The sequence below is a fragment of the Argiope bruennichi genome, chromosome 9 (assembly GCF_947563725.1).
Source record: "Argiope bruennichi chromosome 9, qqArgBrue1.1, whole genome shotgun sequence".
In the NCBI taxonomy this organism is placed as follows: Eukaryota; Metazoa; Arthropoda; class Arachnida; order Araneae; family Araneidae; genus Argiope; species Argiope bruennichi.
Window position 1 is genome coordinate 117,183,996 of NC_079159.1, and position 15,662 is coordinate 117,199,657.

General features: G+C 28.5%; 1 protein-coding gene across 2 annotated transcripts in view; it reads left to right on the plus strand.

Moving 5' to 3' along the window:
* Nucleotides 1-1,018: 1,018 nt before the first annotated feature.
* Nucleotides 1,019-15,662, plus strand: part of LOC129983758 (very low-density lipoprotein receptor-like) — a 48,390-nt gene continuing 33,746 nt past the window's right edge. For both annotated transcript variants that reach the window (XM_056093374.1, XM_056093375.1), the window contains exons 1-2: nt 1,019-1,176; nt 3,821-3,931. In XM_056093374.1, coding sequence (XP_055949349.1) covers nt 1,092-1,176; nt 3,821-3,931 — 196 coding nt within the window. In that variant the 5' untranslated portion in view covers nt 1,019-1,091. The remainder of the gene's footprint in view (nt 1,177-3,820; nt 3,932-15,662) is intronic.

The window sequence follows — 15,662 nt, forward strand, 5'->3', positions numbered from 1 at the left end:
GGTTAATTTTTAATTAATTGAATATTTAATTTATTTTTAAACTTTGAAAAATTCAAAAATTTATTAAAATAACAAGTGTGCAAAATTTGACACAATTGTTTAGAAAGAGATGCGGAACATACGTATATAAATACGAATCCAATATTTTTTATAATGTAATACATATAATTTTTATTTATATTAAGATGGATTTATTTTAAAATTAACGCCCAATTACCACATTTTTGAAATAAATTAGATTTTTCTCCTCTTATTTTTTAAAGTTACTGTTTTACGAAATATAAATAAAAGAAATTCTAGGAGCATAAATTTTTAGCAATATTATTCAAAAATTTACATTGTTTTTCTTCCATTATTTTAAAAAATTTAATCGAAGGATCAAAACTAAACTGAAATTAACAGTAAACCAGGTTTCTAAAAATAAAACCATTTAAACCAATTTTTGTGAAAAAAAAATTTAAATTCCACCGAACCGGAAAAAATAATTCGGTTGAAGGGGCAAATGACCGAAATGCAATTTTCAGATGAATCGCCTTTTCCTATTCTCTTATCTACGGTCTACTTCTGAAGAGACCGCTCACCCCTCTTTTACAACCCCCACCGTCTAAGCCTCAATGACACCATCTCCTAGACACACACCTCCAGTCCACACCTTCCATTCCCCCCTAAAAAAGAAATTTTTAGACCAATCATGCCATACTGACAGTGGCGTGATGTTGTTCGAGGATCTTCCAGTAACTGCCACTGTATCCTCCATAATTTGAAAATTAAAGCCTAGTTTCGATTTCTTCATTCATTAAAAACATCAATGATTTTAACTGATAACAAAACAGTTATTACACTTTCGAAAAGAATTTTCAAAGTAGTTATAATGGAGTAATAAAATTTTTAGAATTAAATGTTAACAAATCATTTAGGGGGTGCGCGCGAGTAATGGAATCCTTTCAGAAAGATGTGGCAGCACAGCGGCCTGTCTACGTCACGCGACCGATGCTGCAAGTGAGTCCGGTAATCGTAGTACTCTCTTTTACGTCTAGTTCGTAGCTTCAAGAGCAGTCATAGCTCCCGAAGCTCCAAAAATTTTTCTCGCGATGGGACTAATATTTTTCAAAAATCCATTTAACACATTGATTACATTAGTTTTCCTTCTGTCAGTGTTTGCGCTCCAGGCTGACGGTAAGTTCCCATTCATATTTTTTTCTCCAATTCTTAAAAAAGTATTCATTAACGTACGGTGTGCTCACATGGTGCCGCCCTTGCAATATGCCGGCAGGGATTTACTATAAATGTGTGTAGTTTCTGAATTGAAAAATATTTAGTTCTGTTTTCTTATATAATAATCAAAGAAGTGATAAATTTATGCTGAAAGGACACAAATAACAGATTGCGATTTTTTTATAGAAATTGATTTCTTTTATGTTAAGAGTGACTTAAGTTTACATTAAAGATTTTATTCAGAGAAGGTAAAATTGATGATGTAAACAAAATGAAATCTTTTCAAATGCACAGCTCTATTTTATTAGGCAAATATCCAACTTTTATTTTCACTTTTACAATGATTTTTGAATTTAAAAGTCGCATAAACAAATTGTTCTCATAAGATTAATGATACTGTATACTAATATATTTTTACTTTTCGATGTATAAAATAACGTCATCAAAATTTAAGAATTACTTTTACGATCATTATAAAATCTGAAAAAAAAAAGCAATGGATTTTAAAAATATTTATTGATGTCACATAATTTTAAAATATATTTTCCTGATTGATGTAATATTGAAATGTATTTTTCATTAATGCTATTTGTCAACATCATTTATAAACCTATTGAATGTAATCATATATAAATACATAACTTTGTATTCATTTGGATTCTAATGACATTTAATATTTTAAACTATCTATTTTATTTCTTTTAATATTTTAATTGTTGCATGCAATTCCATTTTATTTTATAAACAAATTTTTGTTATAATTATATATATTTTTCTAAAATATTTTGGTCATTGAATAACTATTTTGTAAATTCATAATATTCAAAATGAATTTCAAGTTTTGTTTTTCACTAATCTGTAAAATAAATTAAAAACAGATTCATTGATAATTATTTAAAATTTGTCTTATGTGTGTTTTTGGGCTGATAATCACAATGTAAACTGATAGTAGATAGTAGAATTTAAATATTAATAGTGATTTTTTACTTTAATACTTGGAGCCTAAGATATGTGAATCAAATTTCCTCTTTTGCTAGGATTTCTAAGTATATGTTTGCTAAAATATAGTTCTTAAATATTTTTTATTTAAAATTTTAATATTAATTATTTTTAGGTAATTATTACCTTAATTAATATCTTAAATTAATAATTTTCATTTTAAAAAATTTTAACTTATTGTAAGCTTTGTCTGCCTGGTTATTTTTTTTTTAAATTAAACATTAAGGTATAATAAGTAATCATAACTAATTTTTAATCTAGTTAACTCTCTAATATTTTTCAATTATTATTAATGCCTGGTTATTTGAATGAATTTGTTTTTCTAAAATGATCAGATAAATAATAGTTTTTTATTATTTATTAACCTATTTGATGTTATTTTGATCTTAGACAAACATAATTTTTAATTTGTATAAACTTTGCAGCATTAAAAAAGTAAAAGCTTTATTCAGATTAAATAATTGAAAATGTTGATTGATCGAGGTTAGATGACAATAAAAAAACTATTGCATAAATGTTTAGTGTTTTTTCTTCTTTTTTTAAAATAAATATGAATACTGCCTAAGAATGGATAAAAGTTGTATACAATAAAGTGTAGTTATCAAAATGCATGGCTAGCAAATATAATATTTTTCATTTATTGTTTAGTTTTAGAGCCCGAAATCAGAAATGAAATCGGGGGAAATGAATTGTAAATACTATGTCCCAGATACTGATTATCCTTGCAATCCCACAATGAAATATATTTTAGTCCTAAGTCTCTTTCAAATGGGATAAATAAATTTTTTCTGAATACTTCATTAAACATTTTGTGTTAAATGTAGAAAAAATATTATTTTAGAAGAATGATAGAGAAAATAATTCTTAAATTAATAAATTAATTAATAGTGATTGATTGTAACCATAAATTGGTATAGAAAATTACCCTGACTTTGTGAGTTATTGAAATTTATTCTTCATGAAATGAAAAGTTAAGGAAAAATAGAAAATCTACATTTTGCATTCAAATTACTATGTTTAATTCTGTGCCTAATATTTCTGATATTCAATATTTCCTTGTTTTCTTTGAATGAAATATATAACTCAAATACAGAATTTCCTTTTCCTTTCATAATTATTTAGTTGGTGCTTCTCTATACACCTGCTTTCCTATTTCCTTGTCAAAGAATTTCTAAATTCCTAGTGTTTATGCATTTATATTAGAGCTTTGAAATATTGCAAAGGCATGCTAAAAATTAATTCATGTTTGCAATATCTGCTGTTTACTGAAAATAAAAAGTTAATATTTGAGTTATAAAAATGGATTTAAAATCGGCTGAATACCAATTGACAAAGAAAGGTTATTAATATACGAATATCAATACTACATAAATGGTAGCTGTAGTTTTTAAAATTTTTTCTGAATTCTTATGCATAATTTTATAATAAGCTTAAGTACTTAAAAAATGGAATTTGATCTGCTTGCTGTTGTGTTATCTTATTTTTTTTTACGTTAGTAATTATTAGATTGATTCATTTTGTTTATAATAACATGGTTTTTAGTTTAAATTGCAAAAAAATTGCTTTTAGTATGATTATTTTGAATTTGAGAAACTTTTATTTTTAGGTCAATGTTCTTCTCACCACTTTCAATGTAGATCTAAAAAGTGCATTCCAATTTCTTGGCAGTGTGATGAAGAAAATGATTGTGGAGATGGGTCTGATGAACTAAAATGCGGTAAGTATTGAATACGTTTTTAAACTTTTGAAGGTAATGAGCTTTGATTGTAAACTAGGCCCAGTTTTTATAATTTCATTGAATTTCAGGCCTTATGATTGGCAAAGTTAAGTGGTGCCTGGGACAAAATATGAATTATTTGCCTTCTTGTTACATTTGATTTTAAAAAGTAATGTTTTTAGCTCGGCATCATTTTATCTTCATAATACCTCCTAAGATTGTCCTTAAATGCATTAAAAAAATTTCTATATAACACATTTTGCTTCAGAAATTAAAAAAAAAAATCAAGTGTTGTGAGAGGTAGAAAAAGGATAAATTTTAATTTTAATTCAATTAAAGAAGTAAGAAAATTTAAAATATTAAAGATTAAAATAATTTTCTCTGAAATATTTTTAAAAAAATATAACTGAACATAACATGATTTGAAAATAAATTATTTTATAGTATTCTTATTTTGCAGTAGTTCTTGTCAGGGAAATTTCAAAATGAAGCTTTTTTTTTTTTACTTCTTATCAGTCACTTCTCATAGTTGATATTATAAAGTAAAATAATTCATAAAAAAAAGCAAGAAAAAAATGTTGAAATTTAATTTTTAAAGTATAAAATTTAATCATTCAATTTTTATTAGTTATTGTTTTGTGGTCAGAATTCATTGAGGAATTGCATACAAGTAAGTAGCACTGAAAATTTGGTTTTAATCTTGTGAAATTACTTAGAGGATAGAGTTTGTTGACTTGTAGAGAAAATGAAGAAAAAAGAGAAATCAATTCTAAATAGAGCAAATAAAAATAGTTACGTTCCATAATAATATATTTCATTCCCCTCCCTTGAATATTTAATTTTGGGATATTAATACATAATTTTTGCCAATGAGACATTATTTTTATTTCTGCTGTTTTGATTTTGTGTAGCCTTTATGTAAAATTCTTATAGTTCGATTTTATGTAAATGAGAGAAAAAATCTGTAGTTGGCAATTTCTTTTAATGATTATTAAATGACTTTTTTTTTTTTATATTTATGAATTTTATCTAGACTTGCAATATCAGTAACTTTTGTTCCCAATTTTCTAAAACTTTGCTCTGCATGATTAATGCCAGAGCGAAAATGTTCATAGTAACTTTACGGAGCACTTAAAACACTACTTCTTTGCTTAATTATTTATATTTTTGATTTCAAAAAGCTTTAATTATGAACGGATGTGTTCGCGCAGTTTAAAGTTTTGGTGCTTCGAATTTGTTAAACGTCACTGAACTGTTTTGTTGTTGTGAACCTTTTTTTTCTTTTCTTTTTCTCATCTTTGCTGCTGCTTGGTGGAATGCCAAACTCTTTCTAGAGCAAGGCGATGCTAAATATGAACATTCTGACTTTTCACCTTTCCTTTTTATTTCAATAAAATACTATTTTTTTACATCAAGGAAGTGCTGAATGAAAATTACTTATCAACAAAATAAAATTTGATCGTTTTCTTTCACTATCTGATGGCTTTAGATGCAGTGTGTTTTCATCTCATAAAAAGTAGTTATTTTAATGGGATGCTATTAAACGTTGATGAGTAAATATTCTGATGAATATTGCAAAAACGGTGCTTAAATAGTAAAATATGATATAAATATGCCACTGTAGATTTATGAGTGGTATAGCATCGGCTGTTTTAGAATAGAAAAACGAATCATTTAAAATAAGTGGCTAATCTGAGCGTTGTAAAGCTATTATACAGAAATTCCGAATTTGCAGCATCATGTTATTCATATAAATTGCATAACTTTTCATCGTTCGATCCATGCCACCTTATTCTGATGCATCATTTTACCGTCTTATATCTGAAAATAATGTCAAATGACGAAATTGTAGTAATTTTCCGTACAGAACTTCGGCCAGTGACTAAGGTATTATTTCTGTAAGATCGAATCACGTGACGTCTGCACCCCCAGATGTTTGGTTCTTCGTTGGCCCTTTCGAGGTGACGTCATATCGTACGATTCAAGTTGAGCGGTTTTGAATTGTATTCCTTTCTCTCCCCCCCCCCTCATCGTTTGACGTTTGAGTACTTACCGTTCTGCCTCAGTTCACAAGATAGAATCTGCCGGAGATATTTAAAAACTTTTTATTTTTTTAATCCTGCTCGGTTCCCAAAATTAAAGTGTATATTCTATTCTAAAACAAGTTTGCTAATGGAATTGCATGGATTGCCTAAAAAAATAAGGCAGTTATAAAAAAAATGGACTTGGATATTATTTTTATTTTATAATTTTGAAATCGAAGAATAAAAATTGGAATTCCTTCAATATTATTTTAAGGTTGTATAAATTCTCCAAAGATAATGTTAAATATTTGGGTTTAAAATAATGCCCATATATCGTATTTTATAAAACACGATGGATTTTTCTCTTAACATATTACATATGTAGATCAAATGTAAACCTTATTTTTAAAAAAAAATCTTAAAAATATTGGTTGCCGGGATATTTTATTTTCTTTATATCCACCTTAATAACTCCATATTTTCCAAATATATTGGTTATTTTTTATTCATGTGCTGTAAAATGAAGTTGAGCATGTAAGATATCATTTGTGTATAAATTTTTCTCTTAGACGTCTGAGGAATCCAAACAAATAATATCTCGAAAAAGCTGTGCTTGGGAGAATGATTAAATGTTGTTCTCAGTAGGGTGTCTTCACGAAATAGATATCAATTAGTGCAAAATTTCAACATATATATATATTAAAAAATTACTATACAGTAATGTATCAGTTGCATTAAGTATTTGCCATTGCAAGCGAATGAATAACAAAACAATTATTTAAACTTTAAAAAACTTTGTTTTAAATACTAATATAATTTAAAGTCGTCTATCGCTATTAGTTTCGTTTATTGTTGATACATTTTTGTAAAATACTCCTGTTTCAATTGTACCGAAATTTCAACAATGAATCTAAGACAAGTTCAAATATTTAATGGCACACTCATAGTAGAAATATTAAAATATGTAACAACATACCCATGTTAGAAAGGTTATGAGTTAAAGAAAATAATCGTGGATAATCCTTATCCTAATATATTTGCATTTTTAAGAGATATTTTTGTCAATATAATTTTTAAATTTTGAGTATTTTATTGGTGATTTCAAAATGTGCTTATTTATTGGGAAATTCGCAAGCTAATGAGTGTTAAGTTCTATTTGATTTTTGTGTCATGAAAGTTAAAACAAAACAAAACAAAACTTTATTAGTTTGTAATAGTTACTGGTTTATACTCTATTTTAGAAAATATTTATTAAGACAATCATGAAATGACCACAGCTTTTGTCCTCGTATCCGAAGTTTACAAAGGAAAAGTGTTCTAAAAAGAATTCAAACTCGCTATAAAATGTGATAAATCTCCACATTTCCCGAGTCCTAAAACAACACTTTTGAATTATGTCTGTCTTTAAACCTTAAAAATGCCTTGAGCTAGAGGGTAAAATTGAGCTTGTTAGCAGTATACTATATTTGTAAGTTTCTATCAAATTTTGTAAATCCACCGAATGGAAATCTGTGTTTGTATGTAAACGGTGCAACTCAAAAAAGCTGAGAATTAGACGGATAAAACGCAGTTTTAGTATCTTATTTGAGTAAGGCAGTATCAAATTTGATCTCAAATTTCGGTTTCAATAGAGCAAAAAAATCCGTCCGAATTGCTTACTGCTTTTCTTCATTATACTGCAAAGGACAAAACGCTCATGTGCCGAACTCGAAGAAATAAAAACTGAGCACTTGGCAATCACGACCTTGCAAAGAATCCGCAACTTTTATATGAGGGGGGGGGGCGGAGGATCTTTATTAGAGAGTCTGCGAGAAATTCTGTCCCGTCTATTTAGATCTTAATATGATTAAAAACCAGTTTATATTCAGTGTATATATATTTATCGCGTAATTTATAACTAATAGTTGTGGTGTCTTAAATTAAAGAAATCTATCGTTTTTCCCCCCTTTTCTGTTACTGAAGGTAATTTATCTCTAAAATAATTTTCATATTTATTAAATGAAGCGCGCGGATAAATTTTAATGGTTAGTAAACCTTTTTATTGAATTGTAAACTGAAACTTTCATTACTAAATTGATTATACATTAGGAAAAAATTACATCAGAAGAACTTTAGTATCATTTTTGCTTTTCATGTTTTGTAGCGTGAATTTTATGGTATTATTAGAAAATGACAAATGAAAAATAATAGTTCATGTTACTACAGTTCCTTTTTTTAAAGATTTGTTGGGATAGTTAGATTGCCCCCATTTCTAGTCGGAAAACCTTATTTATTATGACGCAGTTCTTGACTTTAAGATTTAATCACTAATTTAAATTACTAGTATTTTGAAAATATCGATTAATTTATTCATTATCAGCGTCTTCTAAGGATTATGCTAGTTTTCTTTCTGCTTTTTAACAGGAAAGTTACTAGTATAGTGTTAAGATTTGTTTTTACTTCATTGTGAATAACAGTTGCAATAGAATTCATTAAACGTGTATTGAAAAATAAGCGTTGTAGGATCATCCTCAAAGTAGGCCATTCGCTATGATCGTTAGGAGGGAACTAGATAACGAATAATCACAGAGCTGATTATAGGTTGCATATGTGCCTTAAGGTTAAAAAAGAGAACTAGTAACGTTGCCAGACGTTTTCCCTCCTCTCAAAATTATTGTTTACGTTATTGAAGCAGCAGTTGTGAAATGTGAAATTGTTTCCGATTTGCGTTTTCACTAATAATAACAGCTCATTATTAAACTTTGTGACTAATTTCGTTTTAGTTTGGATTGCCAGTACCGTGGTATTTCCGTCTGGAGGCATTAAAAAGTTCATGAAGTTGGAATTTAAGGAAATAGTCGAAATTTTTGCAACACTTTTATTCTGTTTTCAAAAAAGTTAAGATATCTTCTCGTCCAATTGATTGAAAAAGTGTGTTGAAATTATTATTGGGCCGGGGGGGGGAGGGAGGTCCTGGCAACAAAGAATTATTTTTTGAAGTGCTTAGCATGCGTTAAATATATTTATTCTTTACATTAAAAAAAAATCAAGTTTCGTTTCGATTCTTGCTATAATAAAATACATAAATAAATGATCTTCAACTTGCCTTTATTAATATAGTATAAAAGTAGAAAATATTTTACTACAAATATTAATATTAACTCAGGATAGTAAAATTGTGAAATGTTGTGGCAAATAAGCAAATTAATATTTTAATCCTTTTTTTTGTAATATAATTTATTTTCGATGAAAATAAAAATGTTATTTTGTATAATTTTTCTTTAATTTTCTTTATTTTTAATTGTAAAAGTTTTTTTCTTTGAAAATCTGCCGCTGTTTAACCTTTGTTGTGCCATATAATCCTCAGCAATTACTTCCTTCACAATATCATAGGTATTGTATAAAATTTTAAGCCGCTGTTAAATAAAGAAGAAAAAATGTGTTAAAAACTTCCACCTTTGCAGGCTTGATATAGTTAAAGAAAAGTATTTCATTATAAATGAAGCGAAACCAATTTATTATTTTGAATACGCGAATATAAAATTTCGTTGGTTTCTCGGTAACTTGGTTGGTAACTTGCTGTTCAGGGTATATCGGAAGAAGTGAGAACTTGCTACCAGTCATAGAAATCTTTGAATTTTGTTATCTTCGATTTCTTACAAGAGGAAATCATTTTTTAACATCAGCATCAGCTCTCGTATTCTGCTTGCATGGCCTTCAAGGCGGCCATTCGCAGCTGGATGAACTTGAACGTTTCAAAAGCTTCTACTGCATGTATGTATACATGCATGTATTCGTAGTAGATATCGACTTTCAGATGACCAGTGAAGGTTCCGTTTGCAATTAGATCTGGATTGATTGTAAAATGTGATGGAGTACAGTCAGTTAGCTTTGGGCTGTCGTGACGTTACGGTTCAGAGGAGACCAACGGGAATTTTCTATGCTAAATGATTGACCTTGTGTATATTCATATCAGCGTTGATTGAAATTTTGATTCTGAAGTAGCTTGAGGATTGGTAGACACAAGTACAGTTATTCTTCTTTCTTTTGAGTTGGTATTCTCATCACGTTCCTGCCAAAGAAATGAAAAGAAACTAGTTTGTATGATGCGCTCTTATCAAAATTGAATCAAAAGAAGTTTTGTAAACTAAATAGTTAAACATATGTAATTGTTAAAGTCACTCTTTTTTTTTATGATTCATTTAAAGAATAAATGCCAGTGAGTATATACACATGCATTTTATTTTAGCCTAGCATTTTTTTTTCGTTAAAAATAAAGATACAACACCAAAAAATGTCATGAATTTTTAAGACGATATAATTAATATTTAAATAATAATAATCAAATCGCGATACGATATGATTTTCTACTTCTGCATTCTAACCAGAACTGAATTTATCAAGCAAATGTGACTTGAAATATTATACTAAAAATAATTAAAAAGTACAATTTCTTTGAAATAAGCGGAACGTTTCTAAGTAATTGTATTCATTAAGTCCGTTAAAAGTTTTCTAAATTTTTGAATTTTATAATTTATTGAATGAGTTTTTCAAAGGGTAAGTGATTCATTGATTCAGCGAAGATTTTATTTTGTGTGATTATTTGTTTTATGGGGGTAGCTGTTTAATATAACGTGATGTAGTGCTGACGCTAAACAGTTATGTGCATATTGATATGCGTAGTAACTCTGATCAAGAATTCTTTATTTATTCCCCGTTATTTCTCACGCAACTGCTGCTGTCCTCGGTGTAGTTCTTTTTATTTTCCGGTCATTTTCTTACGCAAGTTGTTTTCGTTCTGTCCACGTGTTACTTATTGACACTGCCTCACCTCATTTACCTAAGTGACGCAGTGGCACCTTTACCTTGAACCTCCCCGGGACGTAAAAGAATATTCTACTACTCTTTTCCAGTGAAGGCTCGACATATTTAGCTGTCACAAATTAATTCTAGGTTTTTACGCAAATGATTTTTACTATCATTTTTATATTATCCAAAGCTGCATGGAATTTTAAATGCTTTACGTTGAATATTCGATTCTATTTGAAAACAAATCAAAAGTAAATTAACGTTGGTTAAAAAAATATTAAAAAATATTTCCCCATCAAAATTTAATATTTCAAATTATACTGTAATGATTTAATCAGGTTATTATTTGTGACGTTAATCATTATCTTAAATGTGACGTATTTTTTTTCTTTCTATTTGGTGTTTTGTTGAAGCAATTAAAAACATGTCAATCTTATAATAATAGTTTAATTTCTGAAAAATTTCTTTTCTTTTAATGCAGTGCATAGGTTTTTGTGTGTGAATTTATGTGTCTGAGCAATGTAAGATAATACTGAAGAAAGTCGTGAACCTGTTACTTCTAACATTAAAGAGAGGACAGAACGTGATTAATTCAGCTTATCTCAATTAAGTTAACAAAGTTTGGAAGATCCACCTGGGTTGAATCCTCCTTGCAATTACGTTTTTTTTTGTTTTTTTTTCCTCCTTTCATTATCGGTTGGTGTTTCTAGGCCACGGTCTTCAAGCAAGTTTTAGAAACTTCTAGGTCATTGCATTTTTGCCTCATTCAATTTTTTGGCAACAACTATCTTCACTAGACGTTTTTGTAGACATTTATTTTCAGGCCTCTACTTAAGCGTCACCTTTGCTTCAGCATCGGAACTTTTTATAAAGGAGGGAATGTGGTCCGATCGAACATGAAATCGCAGCAACTCTTTTCTCGCCAGACATTTCTTATGAAAAAATAAAGCAGCGAATTCAAGACCATTCACCTGAAATTTTCTTTTTGTTGAATTGTTTTTAATCTACTGCAGATGAAAAATCGTTTTCATATACTACTTGCTCCAGTTTAAATTGCTCTTGTAAATGACAGCATTCGTCTATCAGATAAAAAAATTTCGAGATTAAGATTCGAGTTGACGATTAAATAGAAATGAAGACAATGCTAAGTAAGAGATACGAGAAGATTTTGAGTGAAAGAAGTAATCTTCGGCTAGACTAAGATCAAAGGAATCGGCTTTTCTTTATTTTCCAAACTAGTATACATGTTGATTTCATCGGCTTTGAATTTTTTTGATCATCACAGCTGTTGTTCAATTTAACGATTAAATATCTTATTTATTTCAATTTGAATAAAATCGAATGGTATTAGAATTGAGTTAATATGGAGTTCCCAGAATGTCCTAATTTTTGACTCTTAATCCCAGATTAAAATGTACTTCGGTTTTAGAAAGAATTAGATTTAAATGTTTCAGATAATCAATCCTGTTATTGATATATTAGATAACTGTTTAGCTTATTTCGCTTTAATTTTTTTCTCTGCATTTTCATTTTTCGTTGATTTAATTAAATATAGATTAAATTAATTTTTTTAAATTAAAAAAAATTAACATCTGAAGAATCCCTTTTAATTGTATTGTATGTATATTATGGTCACTTTCTCTATACGGCCCATCTGTGAAATTCCATGTATGAAGGGGAGGGGAATACTAATCTGTATTCCTAGACATAGTAGCATTAAATGGAAAATATGTCGGTCCATTCGTCTTCATATTTTAAAAAAATTACTATATATTGTATCGCAAAAACATCGTGAACATAAAAAAAAAGCATATTTTTAGCTTGATAATTGACGGTACTTAAACAGTAATTAAAGCAATGAAGAGTGTTGTAAAATATACGGAAAATTTCGCAAAATTAGCGGGTAGGATTTGCTTGAAATTTTCTAGTATGCTCTTTAATAAATGCGCTTGAATATTATTAGCCATGTGCTATTGGCGAACAATAGTTACGAAAGAACCTACTGGAGTGCGCAAATACTAGAACATCGAATATGAATCTTCGACGCTCCTCCCCCCCCCACACACACAGACAGACACACACACAGAGAGAGTGAGAGATAAGAATTTGGAAAAGAAAGAAAGAAAAGAAGAAGAAGAAAAAAAAAAAAAAAAAAAAAAAAAAAAAAACTGAATGCCAAATTCGGATGCATTAGGTTCAACATTCTGCGTTGAAGAGCTTTCAGAACGACTTCTGCATCATGCATGTTGCATTTGACAGGTTATCTTCGATCTTTACACATTACCATGCTAAAAATATCTTTTCTGCTTTATCTGATCTATTCCCATTTTTTGGAGAAAACAAATTCAATTAACTGTGTCATTGTTTATAAATTGATTTTATTTATTTATTATGACAGCTGCTGCCTCGAGGGGAAATTCGGAGAATCTGGTCATTTCATTTATAAATTCGAGGTTTTTAGTTGCATAGAGTGCGATATTGTATCGCGGGTTCCATTTCCTACAGTTTTAAAAGAACTGAAAAATATTTATTTATAGAGGTTGAACTACACTGTAAGAATTAGAATTAATTGCTTTGTGTACTTTTTCTTTCATAGTATAGGAAATAATTATTTCGTGTTTAGGATATTCTATTTTGATAGGTTGCAGTTGTTTTATGCTTTCAATGCAGGAAACTGCATATTTATAGTGATGTTATTTTTTGATTACGTATTTCAAGCAATTTTTTATAGCTCTCCTTTCTTTTATTAAAACTTCTGTGCAAAAAAAAAAAGTACCAATTTACTGGAACTCTCTAGAAAATTTAATCACCCAGAACAATACTTCGCTGGATCCGATAATTTGAATGTCACGTGTTGAACTTTCCTTGTAAGTATTTTTTGATCCGATGGTCAGGAAGTCAAGGCTGCATAATTTTTTTCACCGCTTTTGATATAACTTCACAATCTCCTACTAAATCTGCTAATGTTGACTATAACTTCTGCTGGTTTCAGTTCTTTTTTTCTCTTGTCAATTTCAGATGGACGACTCAAGCCTTAGAAATTATTAATGAAGGAATGGATGAACGAGTTTCTTTTTGATTGATTGATTAAAGATGTGTTTTTATTCCGGATGTCTTTGAGAAAATAACTGTTCGCTTTCCGATGAATCTCAAAGAGAAATTGATGGAAAGTTGAGGAAAAATAGTTTGCTCTTGTCAAGAAAAAATAACGATTTTCTTTTGATGACTGTTTTCCGCAATATTTTCTTTTTTAAAACTATGCTTTATTATTATTCTATTTCTCTTTTGCATATCTACATTATAAGGAGATGTGTTTAGGTTTTGTGTTATTTTTCAAGGCTATATTTAATTTTCATTTGGTGGTTTAAGTTAAGCAAGAAAAAATTAATATTTAGTTTTCAAAATCAATTCTCTTATAATTCCCTCAAAAAAGTAATTTTAAGCAAAAAAAAAAAAAAAAAACTTGTTATTTCAATCGCTGTTCTTTTGTTGCGTACATGAACCTTGTTAATAAATTCCAGTCCCTCGGCATTAAAATTTTAAATTTCTGGGAACTGATTTCAGATTGCACATTTCCTTTTAAATGTAATATCGCTTTCTGATTCAGATAAACAGCGCGTATAATTAACAGAATCTCTTTCCTTCACTTTCAATAATGAAAGAAAATCACGCGATGAATTAAATATTTGATGGAACACTGAAACGATTTGAATTTCATTCCGACAATAAAACCTATTAATAAAAAATAATGCCAAAAATGTTTTTAAAAATTGTTAAAACTAAGGGTGAATTCCAGAATAATTAAATTCATTACATTAAAAAAAGTTTTTTAAAAAGGATGCAGAATTTTGCAATAATATTTGCGGGAGTTATGGAAAAAAATACATATCAAAACTTAATATTTACATAAGGAGTTAACTTATTTTGTGTGTAATAATTTCCCCCAAAAAGCAATTATATAAATCTCGCGTAATACTAAATTATATTAAAAATCAATTAATTTATCAAAATTTAAAGAAATTGTTCCGAAGTTCTCATTTTTACTGTTCGGAAACATAACTGTCATATTTTTGAGTTCCAAGTTAAAGCAGTCTGGCATATTAGAATGCGCGCGCATACACACTCATGCACCTTTACTGTTAACAATATTAGCTATAAATGTAATAGAATTGATGTAGTTTTTTTTTTTTTTTTTTTTTTAATACTTCAATTGCGAATTTTTTTTTCTTTCAGTTTTTCTTTTATTAAAACGGTAGGTCGTATAACTTTTCTATTTTATTTGTACATATAGTGTGTGCATTTTAAATCAATTTATTTTTCAGAAAAGTTGATATAAATAGTAAGGGTCCGTTTGTAAATGTTAGATGAATTTTTTAGTTTCATCTCGTGAGATGAAAAATCGGATTCTTTTTTTTTTTTTCTTCTTCTCCCCTTACTGTAATATTTATCTGATACCGATTTTAAACTGGCTTTGAACAGAAAACGTTAAACGATTTTTCGAGTTCATCCTATGAGTCAAAAGGTAATCGTCTATTTGAACAAATAATTCACTTGTTAAATCTTTATGGCCGTGTATATAACCGTCTGGCAATGTCTCATAAATAATGCATATTTGAGGTCGTTTATCTGTTCAGTTGTATGTAGTGTATTCGACTTACGTATAGCTGAATGATCGGGTTGAAATAATTTTTTTTTTTCCGCCGTTGAAATGAATTAAAAAAATGAAAAAATTATTCGGGCATAAGACATGTTCACAGGTTTTATTTACTTGTTGGTGATTAAAGAGCATTGATGTTTCGAATTTTATTTTAACTATGGCAAAAAAAAAAAAAAAAAAAAAAACCCAAATGTATTATTTATAATTTTAAAATTCTTGTTAAGTGTTTAGCTACTGTGCTATAATTATTTCGCAAATAATG